This window comes from Tympanuchus pallidicinctus, unplaced genomic scaffold, assembly GCF_026119805.1.
Source record: "Tympanuchus pallidicinctus isolate F22 unplaced genomic scaffold, pur_lepc_1.0 scaffold4, whole genome shotgun sequence".
Classification (NCBI taxonomy): domain Eukaryota; kingdom Metazoa; phylum Chordata; class Aves; order Galliformes; family Phasianidae; genus Tympanuchus; species Tympanuchus pallidicinctus.
In genome coordinates this window covers 4,857,428-4,874,664 of record NW_026294758.1, presented here as the reverse complement: position 1 = coordinate 4,874,664, position 17,237 = coordinate 4,857,428, and the positions used below count along the sequence as shown (strand labels likewise).

The following is a 17,237-nucleotide window of genomic DNA, read 5'->3' as shown; positions in this document are numbered from 1 at the left end:
GCCTGTAAGCATTTCTTAATTCATGTTTCACAGTGTTTTGGTAGCTCTTTGGTACCTGAAGCATGACAGATTTATATGACTCCTTCTCAACAGAGCTGTTCTCCAGGCTGGGACTTCACTTGCAAATCTGCATGAAATCATTTATGCTTGCCACCTATATGCTCTGAAGGACCATAAACTTCTGCCAGTGTGTTTGCAGGCTTTGCCAATAAGAAGTCCAGCCATGCAAATCCCCATCCAGATTTATTCCTTTCACATCCGTTCATTCACCCTGACAAACCTAAACCAAGCAGCCAAGAAGAAGTACTAAGCAGAGGGGCCATGGTTTCTGTCCCATCAGTGAGATGAGCGGAGTTCTGAAAATACATTCATAAATACACAGAAAGCTGAAGCACTTGTATTTTCTGACATTTCAAATGAATCCCTGTAAAATCCCAATAATTTCTGAATACCAACCCTCAAAATCCACCACACATCGGGCTCAATGACGAGTATGTATGCACAGCTAGCAGCACATTGAGACCTAGGCTGAACAAATCTGGCACAGACCTGGCAGTTGGCATGATGGGCCTGGATCAGAGCTCAGAGAACAGATTCTTTAGCAAGCACTACCAACAGATCAAAGGCAGGTTCTGTGCACAGCTCAGTGCATACCTCCATACAGGAACAGCTCATGATGTACCTTGGCTGTTGCTCGCACCCTTCCAGACCCTCCCGAAGTTTATTGGGCAATGATTAAACCCTGAGATAACTGTGAGGTCAGTCTTACTTTGATCTTTGAGTAACTCTCATCAAAACTGCAAATTTAACTTTTGACAAGCCTAGCAAGTAATCACAAAGAGGAGTAAATTGCCACAGGCAAAGTTAGTATGAGACACTTCCACTTATCTCTATCAAATTTTTACCTATATTTCTATTTAATCCTCATCCAAACATGCTTATTGCCAGAGAACAATGGACATATAAGTTATCCAAAGGAGAAGAAAAAAAAAAAAAAAAGATAAAATGTTGTAGAGAGTGAAGAGCATACATAAACTATGTATTATTTGTAAAATAATAGGGCTACTAAGCATTGGCCCCAGACACAGTTTGCACAGGGCCGTAGGCAAGTGTTGCTTCATCAGCCTGTCCCCTTGGTACTGCTGCCCCTCTGCTGATTATCATGCTAATCTGGAAGGAGAACCAGATTTGAATTCTCAGCACTTTCTACGAATCTCACAACCTCCAAAGCCCTTCTGCCTCCTGATACATGATTTGAGAGATTTGGGACTTTCATTAGGTCTGAGACCCTCTGTCCAGAAATGCACAGCACAGCAATATATATTTACAAACGGGGTCCTGAGGCTGTACAACAACCCTGTGAGATGACAGCCAGGACAATCCAAGGTTTGCAAGGGAGGGAGGTGGAGGAAATCACATCATCTTCATCCTGAAGCATATGCCTTCAGATTCTCAGCTGTGGTGTCTAATATCAAAGCAAGTTTTTCTTATCCAGGAAATAGCCTTCCAAGGTAGCCTTATTCTAGGGTGAGCTCCAAGATTAATGGATAGCAGGAAAATTTGCTTCAGCAGAAGGCCTCCGTGAAAGCTAAATGCACAGGTCAGCACAGGAACTTCTCATCTGTGAAAGGCTTTGCATGGCTTGTAGATGGAATCCTAAAGCAGATCCTGCAAATATGCAAGGCTATAATAATCAGGAGTAAAATGTAAATAGATAGCTTATATCCTGTGTAACTATATAAAACCTGTTCTGTATGACTGTCCATTTCTATATACAGAGCAAACACCAGATTCAAGGACAAGTGAGGATAACACGTTCAAATTACTTCCCAAGGAATAAGGAAATTCTTTTCATGTCAGTGCTAGCCTTATAGATGTGCAGTACTTCCTTTTGTCTGTTTCAAAGTGCTGCCTGCTGTGGCAAGTGGTTCTTCTTGCACATGGGTAGTTGCAAATGGCGTTTCCCAAGCACAGCATCTACGATATTCATGATAATTCCTTCTTCTGATTGCTTGGTTTTCAGTTCTGAAAACTCTGTCAGCCCATCATAATGTAAGTTAATCTCATGACCTTATTCTCAACTTCTAATTTGAGATTTCCTTTTCAGTTTTGGAGCTGTGCAAGGACTGGTCTTATACAGCAGCACAACGCAGGCACTTTCATTGGGTAGGCATGCTAGAAATATTGTGTGACAACAGAACAGAACTGGTGCTACCACTAGGACAAGATCTAGCACCTTACCATTTGGAAGAGTAGTTGCAAGTGGTAAAAAAAAAATCATCTCCCACAAGGCTCCATGAATAAGAAAGGTGGGAGAAGTCACTGGGAGATGACCTGGGGGAACAGCCTTGAGAAAAAAGGATATTGGCCCAAATGTACCATACCAAAAGTGCACATTCAAAGAAATTGTATAAAATCTCTTTACTGCTCGGAAAACCTAACTTTCTATATGTTCAGACGTATATCAGTTTCTCATATTGAAAAGGCAGTCACTTGGGACAGCCATCTCAGCTTGCTCTGGCTCCCTTAGCCTCACAGCTACAGATATTCTCTGTCCTTTACTCCCTTCATTGTTGCACACAAAAGACATGCTTCCCAGCTACCAAACATAGGGTAGAGAATGACAATTCTTGCGATTACATGAGAAATTCATATATGTTTCATGTGCCTTTCCAAGCTCCTTGTTGGAAGAGAGAGGTGTTTTTTTTCAGAAAGAAGAAGCAAGCTCAAAAGTCCATTAAAGAAGAATTGCTGCCAGGAGCCTTGTGCTTCTAGGTGCCTGTCTTCCATTTCATCAGCACAGGAAGTCATCAGCCAGAGGCACAGGGAGGAGCTGGGAGGCACCTGAAGGCACAGAGAGGCACCTTGTGCCCATACCACACTGCTGCACGACACACTGAATGCCTGTGCATTGCTCCCAGGAGGTCTGGGACTGTTTTCTTTCTCCTGTGGCCTGCCCCATTGCCCTGTAATTAGGGCTATACACATATCTGCACCATCTGATAACCTCAGGATGACGATGGTTACTTCAGTAGGCAGGAGGAGATTTAATGAGATATTCTGGAATTTCAGTTCTGCCCATTGCCACCCTGCTGAGAACAGTCAATTACACTGTGTAATTACAGGCAAGCTCAGCTGTTTTCCTTCCCTTCAGTGCTCTCTGCCCCCACACCCTATGCAATTTTTCACAGCAACCTTCAGTGTACTCTGCTTATTGCCATAAGACACTGCCTGCAGGCTCATGCAGCTGCCCCACTGCCAGGAGGCAGGAATTATTCTCCTTGGAATGTCCAAATAATGTTCACTGTTGGTATCTAAGCTTCCCCATGGAAACTGAGGCTGATGCTTAAGTGCAAAAAAGCAGGCTTATGCTGTCAGTATGCTTCTTGGCCATGGATCCATTTCCATCTTGCTCAAAATGCTCTACCTTGGGAGACGGTATAGACAAAAAGTCAGATTTCATGGCAATAGCCAACCTGTAGGCAGGGCCACAAGAGTCAGGATAACAGTGCTGATTGGCTATCAGTACTGGAGGTACTGATATCAGGAGGTAAAGGTACCTCCCTTTCTATGCAAAGAAGAGTCAACGTCTAAATGTAGAGCACTTACTGGATGATACATTTGGAGGCAGGTTTCATTTGAAATCAAACTTTTCTCTGAAATATGGTCCATCTAAATTGACAGATACACTAAAATGCATCGTTTCTTTCTTGCGATTATGGTGTGACTTTCTCATGTTCTGATTTATCTGTGATACAAATTTGTCCCAAGGCTTCAGAATCATAGAATCCCAATAGAAATAGAAAACCCAATGGCATGGGTGGAAAAGGACCATAAGGATCATCAGAAGAGGCTCATAAAACAGATAGTGCCTACTGTCATTAGCCAGTAGTAGCTAATCAAACAGCTAAGGCACTGTTTTCTGATGTCCTCTAGCCTGCTGTCTCCAATTGTACAGAACAATCTAAGAATGTTAAACATCTGGACTGAATCTACTCATACACTGGTAGATCCTATTCTTTGAAGGATGATTCTCCAAGGAAGATTTTCCTATTTTTAAGACTGAGGCAGTTCTCACAAGTGGCTTATAGGGGAACATTTTTGTGGCCTGTGGCAGAGTATTATTTTAGTAGCTAGTAATAAGCGGTAATAAGCTAGTAATAAACTGCGGGCAAGAAAAGACTTCTATCTACCAGGACTGGAACGCAAAAACAAACATCTCAGTCAGAGTAGCATGAGGAGCATTGTCTCTACTCTTGTTATGATTCGTTTCATTTCTGTGCCGTCCACATAGTGTGGCAGAGGAAGAAGCCAAGTAGGAGCATTTCAAGAGAAGGATGAACCAAACTGTCGGGATTAAGGATCAGCAGCTCGCAATCAATACCTGTGTTTAGCCAACAGGAAACTGCAAGGAAGATTTGACCCAAACACGTTATGAAATCCCTGGAGGATCCTGTCAGCATCTTGATGAGAGCACTGCGTCTTCCAGCACTTGTCCTAGCTAATTCTTTTGTTTGTTTCTTTCTTTCCCAGCAGATTTACGATTGCTGATTTCCAGACTTGCCCTTGTACAGTGATGACTTCAAAACCAAAGCTTATCACACAATATGCTCCAAAAATCCTGAATTCTACAACTTTCTGGTGCCACAGGCTGGAGATCAAGTTCAGCTTCATGTAAATCACAAAATGGAGGTGCATCTAACTGAATACACAGTCGTCCATCCATGTATTCTTTCTGTTTAATTTACACCTTTATTTAAATTACACCTTACTTATCACCTTTTTCTTTGTTATTTGGGATATTAAGCTAAAAATGTGTTACTGGGCAAACTGGGAATGGTGGGAGTTTCAGTAACTGGGTGCAATGCTTAGACACAACGTGAATGTTGTTCACCTTCAGGAGAAGAAAATCTTTAATCTTTTTTAAAGCTAAAAAACACAAGCAAACATCATCTTCCTACAGCACAGAACCTACACATGCTGCTGTTGAAGTGGAAGGGAACATCTCTGAAGGGCATTTGACCTTGAATTCTGTTAGTAAATGATTTACCTCAACCCTTTGTACATGTTAACAGCAGTTAGTTACACCATTCATTTACAGAAAATGGTTTTTCTGCAGTTGGTGCTATAGAAATAAATTATACTGTTTCAGAAGCATATGGTTTTCACTTTCACACCTCTTCTATAAACATCTGTTGCTTCTAAGCTCTACATATTTTGTGGCCAGTTTTCAATTTTTTTTCTGAGACCTTTTTGTTTTGAAGAATGGAGACTGTATGGGACAGAAGTTCACTCTACCTATTCATGAGGTGGCACTTTGCTTCTCCCAAGGGGAGCAGGAAGCATTCTCCAAAACAGAAATAAAAGCTCTGCCAAAACACACAGCCCAAATCAGGCGATGAGACCTGAAGTCACCAGGAGATAAATTGTTTTACTGCTGATTTGCAATACGAGCTTCTTACTTGATTCAGAAATTTGGTATACTTTGTATATTGGTTATAAGAATCATATCTGAAAAAGACAGCAAGAAGGTAAAGAAAAACCATTCTGACGATTTTTTTTCCATGTTAAAAAAGAAGGAAAAAAAGAAAGGGCAACAGGACATATTCTCTCTCAGTCTCTCAGAGCTCTCAAAGAACAACAAGTGTGCCCAAAGTGTAAATATTCTCACGCCTCTTACTAGGCAAGGGTTTGTAGCTTCAAATTTATCCTTTGAATGTCATACAATTTATACATAAAGAGTATGGAGAATGTCATTGTTACACATGTCAAGCCATGGGCACTGCCAAGGGCAGTAAACCCAGAAGCTGAACCTGATCAGCCTATGTACAGGCTTTGTTGGATTGGTCCTATTAATGGGCTGGGTCAATGCTACAACAAATACCAATGAAAACTGAATATTCCTCCTATTCTGCAGTTTGTGTTACACAAAGAGCTGTGTACTGCATGAAGGGGAAAGCCTTGGACAACTCACTAACACTACCTAGCATGCAAACCCCACAGATTTCAGATGTGCAGATGGGGGGCCAAGAAATACATTCTTGGCACAGCCCAAGAGCTCGTACCTGGCCTGCAGTTTCCATTGACACCACTGGGAATATCTGCACTTCAAGGCACCTCTCTGTGTTACTGAAGACAATAGCTCTTCTCCTGTTTATTTCTGAAGAAATTTTACGTAATATCCAGCCATCCACCATCACTTATACAAACATGGGTTTGCCTTGAACTTGGAGCAAAGGAGGAAAAAGGCATAGTCTGGATGGACAGGCTTTTTCAACCCTTTTGATTAAAATCCTGACCCAATTCTGTGTATCAAGGTTCATTAACTGATTAGAGTTCACAAGTTCTTAACATTTCGGAGCAAATGAACATAGCAGCCTTTTTTTTTTTTTGAGGTACCTATGTAAAGGAGCATGTCTGCATGCAATCCTGCAAAAGCTGGATGCCTCCATGCTTTGAACTAATTGCAGGACTAGCATAAAAGCCATTAAAATCAGACAGAAAATTAGAAACCTCATTCAGAAATCAGGACCCGCCTGATCTCAATTTAGCTAGGCATAAATATTTGCACTGCCCTTTGAATGAACATCTGCTTCAGGATTAAATATTCATGGCCATACCTAGTCATTTCATTTTATTAAGCCACACTATGCTTGATAGTAACTTCAGCAAGTGGTAGCACCAAGTTTTAAGGAAAAATATTGTTGTATTATTGCAGAAAAGCAGCAAACAGCATGTTTGCATGAATTTTCTGAACACAGAGCTCAAATTAAGGCTTAGAGAAGGCAGTCTAAAGTGCAATTTTCTCGCTTTAGATTATTATTGACTTGGATCTATCTTAACTTGTTAGCATTGAGGGGGTAGGAACACTAAAAATAACAATAACTTGAGTGAGCTAGGCTATAGAAGCACGAACATGCATGCATATACAGCTACATGCACACATCTGTATGTATCTGTAAATATTCATGAGAGCTGATCTAAAATACTGGGAGGGGAAGTGATCTGTGTACACAGCAAGCTGCAGTCAGGATTATTACCTTTGGATTTTGGGAGCCAAAAAAGTAAAACAAACATTCACCAGACTAGTTTGGGTGGCAGCCTGAAACAAGGTCTATTATACGGGTGCCCTACCAGAAAAACCAAGGCGAGCCTAGAGAACAACATCGCTTTGTTCACAGAACACATGCAGGGAACATGAAGGGATAGGTTGTGCAGGAGCACTGAGCTCCCACTGATTAATTAAGAGCTAATCTTTCTGCTTTTAAAAAGAGCATACACAGACTCTCCTTTGCAAGCAGCGTATTTGTAGATAAATATGCTATTCCCTGAATTAACATTCAGCTGCATAATTCTGGAGACAGGGACAAAAGAAGGTATCGGCCTTAACGGCCCAGATGTTGGTGCAGTTCTAGACCATTTTTAGGTTCCCAAATGCTCCGGTAGGCCTGAGAAATAAGACTCCAGTGACTGAGGCTGTTTGCATGGACCAGGGCAGTCTCCAAGCACTGCACTGAGCGTCTGCCTCAGTCAATTCTTGGTGAGCCTTGAGCTGCTCCATCAGCATCAGGGACAAAGCAGAACCCAGACCCAGACTATTCAGCCACATAGTCACCTTGCCTCATCAGGAGCTGCACAGCTCTGAACCTAGATTAGAAATAGCTGCCTTTCTATATTCAAGCTATTTAAGGAATTTCTAACATCCTTCAGTCTGCACATGTAAATATTATTAAAAAAAAAAAAAAAAAAAAAAGGAAGAAAGAAAATGATTGCATTTTTTAAGAAAACAGCAATCCTACAGTGATTTGTAGCTGAATCTAATACATCTGACCTCCTTCCAGGATACAGTCAATGGTTCTTTTAGAAACATGACTGTGCCCTGAATAACCTCTAATAGACTAAATGTAACCTCTACAATCTTTTGAGAATTGGACAGATGCCCTTCTCTACATTTTGCTGTACAAATTGTTCAGTTCTGAGTACAAAACAAATGTAAGCTCTTCTGCTGTGTCATCCATCCCTCTTCTGGCTTTGCAAAACCTTGCTTAACCCGGACTCTCCTTTAGGATCCAGGAACAGTGAGTGCTTCATTGCCTACATTTGAGTGCCCCTGCAGCCCACTGTTCTCCGCACTGGGAAACTGAATATGATTTATACCAGAAAGCAAACACCTTCTGTAAATAAAAGAAGGACAGAACACATAAAGACCAGAAACTGAAAAATCAAATTGGTATTGGTTTTAGTGGGCAGAAAATGTGCAAGTCCTCAAAGAAAACATCTTTGTTTAGCTGAAGAATCAACCAACTCAGACGAGAAATCAAAGGGAAAAGGGAAGGATATACACATAATGCTGCAAAATGATGTGCTGCAGCTGTCTCCAACCAGTCTCTTTACAGCAGTTTTCCAAAGCCATAAGCTTCCTACTTGTCCATCTCCACAAGTCAAACAGTGTGCTGGCGGCACCTTCCAAACAAGAAACAAGCTGATTTCTTGGAACGTGTCAGTCAGAAGGGAGAATCAGTTCCTACTCAGACCAATTTCCACCAGACCCACAGCAGCTGTGGACAATGAACCCTTCCCCATCAAAAAGCACTGAGCATTAGTGAGGTCAAAAATCCTGTTTCTTACCCTCATTTCCCTTCCCCTTTCCTTTCCCTTCCCCTGCCTCTTTGTGGCCACCCTAGGATATTTTTGTCAGTATCAAACTGGTACTTCAGGTTAACCCAACTTAGCTCTGTAGTCCCATCAGGTCAGCAGATAGAGCTGGACCCCGACACAAGGGTTACTCACCTTCCACAACCACTGTTGCAGGTTTTGAATAGGCACTGCCCAGGCTGTTTCTGGCTACACATCGATACTGTCCTGCATCTTCTCTCTGAACATTGTGGATCCTCAAATTCCCTGAATCAAGAACAGCAATGCGTGCATTCTCCTGCCAGAGAAAGGAGGGCCTAAGGTGAGAATTTTGTGTACACCCTGCATACAAGCAGCACCAAATGTCCTCTTGCAAAACTTGGGCTTACATGCATAAAACTGATTTCTGCTGCCCTGTAACTAAAGAATCTGAGCTCAGACCTTCCTGTTCAGCACTGTCACAACACACTAATCCATCTTTATTTCTGCAGATCAGCGAATTACAGCTTCAAAAGGGCCCTCAGTATTAGCCAAGTGGTTCACCTGAGTGCTATTTATGAAACACTGACAAGTGTAATTTGTAGCATTTAGCCATGCTTAGTAATAATAAATGAAATGTAAAACTTCAACAAACAGAAATTATTGTGAGTGTAAGCATCTATAAGATCAGCCAAGGTTTTTCTAAATTATTTCCTCCTAGAAAGAACTTGGAAGAGCTGTAAGTGATGTTAATATTTAGTCACAGTAACTTGAGCAAATAGCAATAGCTAATAGCAATAGCGAAATTTCATTCTCTGTTCACCTTTACCACTGTTTCTCCTTTGATCCATGAAACAGAAGGTTTTGGATTCCCCATTGTTGTGCATGGAAGAACGGCCTTTAAACCTTCTATGATTTCCACATTTACAGGCGGTCGGGTTATTTTGGGACCTAAAATTTGAAAAGGCAAAACTTGAACTGAAGGTAAGAGATAAAAGAACAGGACAAGTTCAGAGTCATCCAACAAAGTCCCCTGCTGCTTTCTCTTTGCGTTGCTGTAGCTGCAATATAGATCCTTTGTAGGGTGTGAGCTGCTTTGGAAAGTAAAACCCTTCCTTAGTGCAGCAATCAAAGTTGCAGTTTTTGGACACAATACCTTGCATGCATCCTTTGTTTTCAGGAGTTGGGTTTGACAGCCATTTGAAGTAGGACCTAGGCTGAAGTCCAGATCCAGATAAGAGCATTTCCAATATTGAAGAATGTTTGCATTCCAGGTTTTGACATTATTTTTTTTTGCATAAACAATGCCTTGTGTGAAAGTTCAGATCTGGAGTGAATTGTTTTTTAAGTGATTCAGCCTTGTCTGCAGCTCAGCAAGAAGGGCATGTAACCACAATTAATGGCCCTACATGAAAGATTTGTGACCATGTCAGTAAAAATGATACAGGATTCTTAAAGAAAAATTTTTAAAAATCCAAAAAAAAATTAAATTATTCAAACTCCATTAAAGGTAATGTGCGGAAAATTTGAACTCTTTTTGCCCAGAGGCAAAACATAACTTAGTCTGCACTCGCTGGCAGGAAGAAGAATCCCCCGCTCACCATTTTGGGGGAACTAAGTTTCCTTCCATGGTGTATCACCGAGCCAGCAGAGAAGCATCACCACGTGCTGGCTCCAACCTGAGGGCAACTGTGGGGCTGAGAGCTCCTCTGCTTTCCCACTTACGCATTTTGACTTGCAGAGCCCCGCAGCTCTGGGCAGCTGCACCAACCCCGTTGTCCGCCGTGCAGCAGTACACCCCATCGTCACTGTCCTCCACACTCAGGATGGTCAGGAGCTGCCCGTTCCTCTGTATGCTGTACCGGGTGTCAAACAGCCTGTGGAGCAGAGCACAGGTGGTGAGGAGACTATGTGCATATAGCCTGGAGACTGCACCATGAAAGTCAATTGGTTCTACTTCTTATTTTCAACATCTGCAGACAAGGAAAGGCACTGAAAACATCAAGATGGGCCTTAAGATTCAGTTTGGGCCTCACTAAACCAAAGAAATATTAATCACAGAATTGATAGGGTTGGAAAAAACCACTGAGATCATCTAGTACAACTATAGATCATCCAGACTACGCATAGATGGCCACTGGCATGGTGGCAATGCTACATCCAACAGGTGCTGGCATCTGCCATTCTGTCCTTTCAAGGACAGGCATGAGCACCAGTAGCCTTAATGCAGCTGAGTCCTGTTTTTGGGGGGGAGGGTAGCTGGAAAAGAAACATCGGGGAAAAAAGAAACATTCAAAGACTAGAGGATGAAAGGTTAGCTATAGTTTAATGACAGCAGGATTTAACCTGGAGACCTCAGATAAGTGCAGAAAAGCTATGAAGTCAGAGCAACAAAGGGATGAGATTTTGCAGAGAGGCCCGTGGAGCAGAGACGACTTGTAAACAAGAGAATATTGTGCATGCATGTACATGTTAGAGAGACAGGGAGGAGTACACACAGTGAGAAAGCAAGAGGGCTGCTCTCTGATTTTCCTTGCAAAGCTGGAGAGACATGGTAAAACTTTGAAGGATGATTTGCATAACGTTTCATAATTCTCTCCCTCTTTGACTTTCACACTACCATGCAACTCACTCCAACAAGTGGTAGCAAAATGGATCTGACCGGAGCACTGTCTCCCAGTCTGCCACAAATCCCTAAAGCCTGAGTGGGCTGCTGAAATACGTACTGCAGCTACTGCATAATGTCTGTGCCATTGCTGGTGTTACAAGTTCAGCTCAGTTCAGAACACACCACTCTACTTGCACAGGTTTTTGACACCAAAAGGAACACACAGAGGATCTTCCAGAAGATTAATGCTGACAGTAGCCTCCGTCTTGGCACTTTTCCCATTGAAGCCGCATGTTTACATATTGCTTTGTTTTGGAGGTTAGCTTAGCTGTCTGTTCATGGTACTTTGACCTTGGCAAGAGAAGAAAATTTCGTAAATAAAACAACCAATATTTATTGCTTGCTTTAGTTAGCCCCTTTGAAGTCTGCTACACACATACATAAATGTACTTTTCTTCAAAAAAGAAGCCCATGATCTGACCCATTTCTATTGTGCAAATACGTTAATCCACGTTCTTGGAAAGTAACAGATATTTTCAGCTCTCCTATTTCCCTGCCACTGGTCCCAGCTTTTGTATCCACCAGCACCAATTGTGAACACCAGCACAGATTGGTGTGTTTATCTTCTGAAAGAGAAAACTGAGAGAAAACTGTGATTTTTCTTATGACTTTATGACAAAAAAAGCATGTAATCTCCCATGGTCCCACGTGAATGACTTCCTCTGCCAGATTTGACTCTCAAGCATGGTGTCATGAGTGGGAAAGGACTTAGGAGAAAGTTGACCTGATCTGGAAATAACATCCGTGGAAAATCAGACCTTCACCTCACATTAAGAGCAGTTAGAGTTAGGAGAGGACAAGAGAGTTAGGAGGAGGGTTTTGATCAGGTTCTTCTGCAGATGATAAATGTGATTTCTGAAGGCAAGCATGCTTAAATGTAGATATCTATTTTTTCTCATTCTAAAATTGATTTCCTGGTAGTAAGAACTCTTCCTGCTGTTGATTTGTCTGAGTCTTCTGAGTCAGCAGATCACAGAAGTCTTTAGTCTCCAATCCTTGCAGCAGAAACCACGCTGAAGAAGACTATCTGCTTAACATGGAGATCACTCATGAGGAACAGAACCCAACTGTGCTATATAGAGAACATTCTGTAGCTTTCCATTAGAGTCATTAAGAGCAAACAAGAGAGAGAAACCGATGTGAAGATATCCAGTAGATATGATGTGATTTCAGAGTTGGATGACTGAATAGAGTTTACTTTGCAAGAGCCCATCTAGATCAATGAGGTTATAATAATGGTAGTCACTTCCATAACATGGTCTCAGTGTTGCATTTTCAGAGGCATCTTGATGCTTCATCTTTAATATATGACAGAGTAAAGCACACATAATTCATCTACCATCAGATGCAGAAGTGAACAAGAATTGCTTGTTGCAGCCCCCTCCTTGCAAGGTTTTAAGCATAGTGTAGACGTTTAGGCAGCCAGATCTGAAGTTCTGTTCAAATACACAACATCATACTCCTCTGTCAAGGAGCGAACTGAGGCACAGAAAGAGAATTGCATATTTGTAACTGGAGAGCAAATTCCTTGCATTATTCATAGCAGAAACCAGCCATCTCCAAACTCAACATGTGAAGTTGTAAAGGATAGATTCTCCTAATGTAACAGAATGAGATTCAAAGAAAATTCAAGGCCACACAGACTACCATTACCAATAAAGACAGACTGAAAACAAGACAATGTCCAAGAAAATGGCTTCCCAGAATTACTTAATAAAGCACATAACACAGCAAGAGGTTGGACTCCCTGCCAGGAGTACTGATAGCAGATTTCTGTTTTTGTTGTGGCTGGCCACATATCCAGGCAGCCCCTGGAGTGCTCCTACCACTCCTTAAGGAGTATAATTACAGCCACGCTCCTGTTCCTCACCGCAGGCCCTTTTGATGCTTCCAATCACACCTTTGTTGTGGAGGAAAGCCCTGGCCCTGAGCACTCTAAGGAGGCTCCCTACCTGATGGGAATGCTGTTGCGTGTCCATGTGATCTCCGGCTCTGGGTATGACTCCACCACACACACGAATTTGGCAACATCCTCCACCAGCGCATCCACGGTTTCCAGAGGAGTGCTGATAAAGGGGGCTGCACAAAGAGAGAGAAAGCATGAAAACCTCCCAGTGCTCGCTGGAGAGATGCAGCCAAGGAAGTCATGCCCCTGTAATTTGCCCTGTGACTCTTTGCTATCACAAACTCTCCCCTCTGCTCTCTCTACTGGGCACTAGTCAGATCAATCTTATACAAGACTAATTTTTACCAAAATGAGGCTCTTAAAGGCCCATCAGCTCTTCCAGACTTGTGGTGTGACTGATGCACATCCTCTCTTTTTCTCACCTATTCTAACCAAGTGGCACTAGGGTTAAAAATGCAGTGCCTGTGTCTGACACTTTTATCGCAGACTTGTGATCACAAATCATTTGAATGTATCTTTAGAAACATTTTCCTTCACCCTGGTGAAAGTCTCTGAGAAGTATTTGAAGGGATATGCCTTGTGAATTCATGGCAGCCTTTGCACCCCAGTGCACATGAATGACTTTAATTGAATGGCTGTGTGGAACATGCATCCAATATTTGCGGGGCTGTATTTCATTGACAGCTGTGCTGAGGTGAGTGAGCTTCATGCCATGTTCCTGAAACACTTCCTTACAAATGTTCAGCAAATGCAACAATCTTCCTGTTCCTTGCTTCCTGAAGCAGTATATGGCAAACTGTTTTCTCATGGGAAAACCCTTCCCATACTTTGTCTGCTAACTCTCCTCAGTACAATGAGATTTAGCCAAAAAGACACCACCAAATTCTCGCCTCCTGCTAAGAAACTAAAGGGTACTCCAGCATAAGAGACTGATAATAACAGAAAGCATTAACAGAAAGCATTTAGCCTAATGCTTTTTTTAATTTACATAAGCGTAAAAACTAGAATGTCTTAGATTTCGGTTGGAATGAAAGCAAGGCAAGAAAGAATGGACTTCCACCACCAGTTTTACAAAAGGTACCCTGACACTTTATAAACGGCATTAGCACAAACTTGCCTCAGCATCATTTCTGGATTATATGACTTCCTATTGCATAGAAAGAAAAACTTAAAAATACAGTGAAGGTGGTGCTAAACATTCCATTATTAAATGTTAATTTAAACACATCTGCATCAGATTTGTTCTTGAGATCACCACTTCAAAGAGTATCAAGTTTCCATTTATTGGGTCACTCTAGGTCATACTGAATAGAAGTAATCATCCACATGGCATCCCCAGATGAATTTCATCTCAGTGAAACCAAGTGGAAAATTTTCAGAAAGCCTAAACTTCCCTGCAACTAGCAGCTGCCCTAGGAGAATAACTTCTACTGATGGTTATCCTGTCTGCCTCAAAGGAGATGCTGTTCTTTCATGAGTGAGTTTATGAGGTTTTGATGGAATTAAGACTCACCGAAATAGAGTTTTATTATCCAATTTTATACTGTACATTTTTACTGCTGTTGTCCACATGCCTTGATCTCTGGGATGATGCTTTTTTAACCCTTAGAAACGTAATGTTTGCAGTAAAAAAAATTCAAAGCAGCCAGTTTTGTAATTGCATTGTCACAATGAAAATGGCAACGTGATAAATAATAAAAATAGATTTGCTGTATGTACATGACTGTTCTGCTCTTTCAGCCAAGTGAGTCTATCAGTTTTATGTAGTGAATAAATTAATTAGCAACAGATAAGTACTTCCACTGTTTCTCCTTAATTTTACATATGACACAATTATTCTTAGTGATGTTGTCCACCTGGCATCTCCTGACAGAGAAGATACAACTCTTGCAACAGAATCTTCATAGAGAATGTTGTCCGAGCTGGCCATACATCAACTACAGTTAGAACAGAGAGGGAATTTTTTACACCTAACTTCCTAAATTCTACAGCCTCAGGGAACGACCATGACAACAACACTGTGTAATTCTCTTGTTTGTTCTTTTATTCCCCATACTAAAATCAAATACATGGCCAGCAGGGAGCATGAAGGCAGTACTCCTTTCACTGAGGTCAGAGGAAAGGGGACGCAAGCCTAGAAGTCATATGGCCTATCTTCAGGATGTAGGAAGCAGTGGAGCACACCGCCATTTTGTCAGTGTGTGGTGAGAGAGCCCCAAAATGGTTGAGATGGTGCCTCCTCACAAAGGCCATCCAAAAAGCCTAGATATCAGCATCATTCTAACCTTTTCAGGAAAGCGGTCAAAACTTATGATGCCTTAATTAGCAGATTTTAATGCGGAAAAATAAAACATTACAATATGTATTTATCAGTATAAAGAAATAGCATTATGTGCATGCATGGGGGCTCTCTGACATTTTTAGTTAACCCTAGGGGATTAGGTAACACTGAAAATCAATTAAGCAGCACATCTGCAAAACCACTCTGGTACCATTTTTCTGGATGTCAGCTGTAGTTTCCCAAGATAGCAAAATGATCCAACGGCAGTCACGGGGCCCATGGGAAAGCCAAACCCCATGCTGCACCCACCCACCAGAAGCTACCGGGCCATTTGGGTGTGGGTAATGCAGCTACCCACCATGTTTTAAGAGCAGATGCCAATCTCCTCACTGCACTGTGCCACCAGGCTAGGAGGCAATCACACTCCTTGTTGATTCTCTTGCCCACCTGATCCCATCCTATGATCACTTTGAAACAGAGTGAGGTTCGCCAACTTACACTACTGCCATATTAATAAGTTGACATTTTGACTTTAAAAATGTTCATAATAAGCAGGTATTTTTCCCCATTTTGAAGCCAACCTGATTTCCATTTGTAATGGGTGAGAGCAGAAATGCTGGCCTATCTGCTAACCCCTGGACTCCTTCTTGAGGTTTACCTTGCTTTTTTTTTTTTCCCCCTGAAGCTGCATAGCCCTGAATGCCTCCTGATTACCACTGTGGAATAAGTCCACAAGTTTACTGAATGGTAGATCCTGAACACAAGTGTTTATGTTGGCACCTAAGGGACTTCTATGAACAGATAATTTTTCAGTTCATGCATTGGCTGAACTGAATGCATGTATGCAAGAGAGCAGGTCAAGGCAGTAACTCTCTGCTTCACGTAGTGGACATGTTGGACATCTGTAGCCACGTACACATGCTATGCAGATCTCAGAGGGCTGTCTTTAAGCTGTGTATCCCCACAGGTAAACAACAGTGCTGGCCCTGTGCTCGGCAGCAAGCTTTGTGACAGGACATATCCATCCCACCCAGGCTGAACCCAAAGCTTTCCTCTTCCCATTGCAGCCAGACTCACTGCTATCCCTCCTCCTAGATGCAAGCTATTCTCACCACCCCTCACAACAGCAACCAAGCAACTACTCAACAGACAAGCCCAAAACCAGTAGACTTTCACACATTTTTGGTAATGCCAGTCATGCTGTCCTCCCCACTGTTGGTGGAAATGCCTTCCCCTTAGCGAAACCCCCCGTTGGAGCAGAGCCCTTCCAGCAAACCTTTCTGAAGCGTCTCGGCCAGGCTGAGGGCAGCAAGGGTGAGGACGTGCCCCAGGGGCACCACCAGCAGATCTCTCATCTCTGGTCCGGACAGTGTCTGGCAGCATCGGGCCAGGCCAGCACGGCCCCAGTCCCACGGCTGCACGTCGAGCTGCCCTGCTAATGACGGAGCAGGCTCTGCAGCTCTAAGTTTAATCAGGAATTCCACATCCCAGCAGCAATGATGGACACAGCCAGCTGGTGCGTATCCACTTCGGGCAGTGTGGAAACGTGGGGCTTGTGAAACAAGAGAAAGCAAATCCCTCCTGAATTCCTTCTAAGCAAACAGTGGGGAGGACAATGGGTGAGAGCGTGGCAGGGCCATACCCGATCCCAGAGCTGGGAAAGCAGCAAAACATTTCGCTCTGTGATGTGTATAAGCAGTGGAGGAAAAAGTGCTTTCCACAGGGCTTTCCTTCAGCTTTGTTCTGCTCTTTTTCATTTTTTCCTCCCC

The 17,237-nt window shown here is 42.4% G+C and overlaps 1 protein-coding gene across 1 annotated transcript in view; it reads right to left on the bottom strand.

Annotated features, from left to right (window-relative positions):
* MUSK (muscle associated receptor tyrosine kinase) overlaps positions 1-16,823 on the bottom strand; it is a 44,306-nt gene extending 27,483 nt beyond the window's left edge. Inside the window, exons 1-5 of the mRNA XM_052701288.1 lie at positions 16,745-16,823; positions 13,234-13,360; positions 10,339-10,490; positions 9,437-9,564; positions 8,791-8,932 (exon numbers count right to left, since the gene is read on the bottom strand). Coding sequence (XP_052557248.1) covers positions 8,791-8,932; positions 9,437-9,564; positions 10,339-10,490; positions 13,234-13,360; positions 16,745-16,823 — 628 coding nt within the window. The remainder of the gene's footprint in view (positions 1-8,790; positions 8,933-9,436; positions 9,565-10,338; positions 10,491-13,233; positions 13,361-16,744) is intronic.
* Positions 16,824-17,237: the final 414 nt, after the last annotated feature.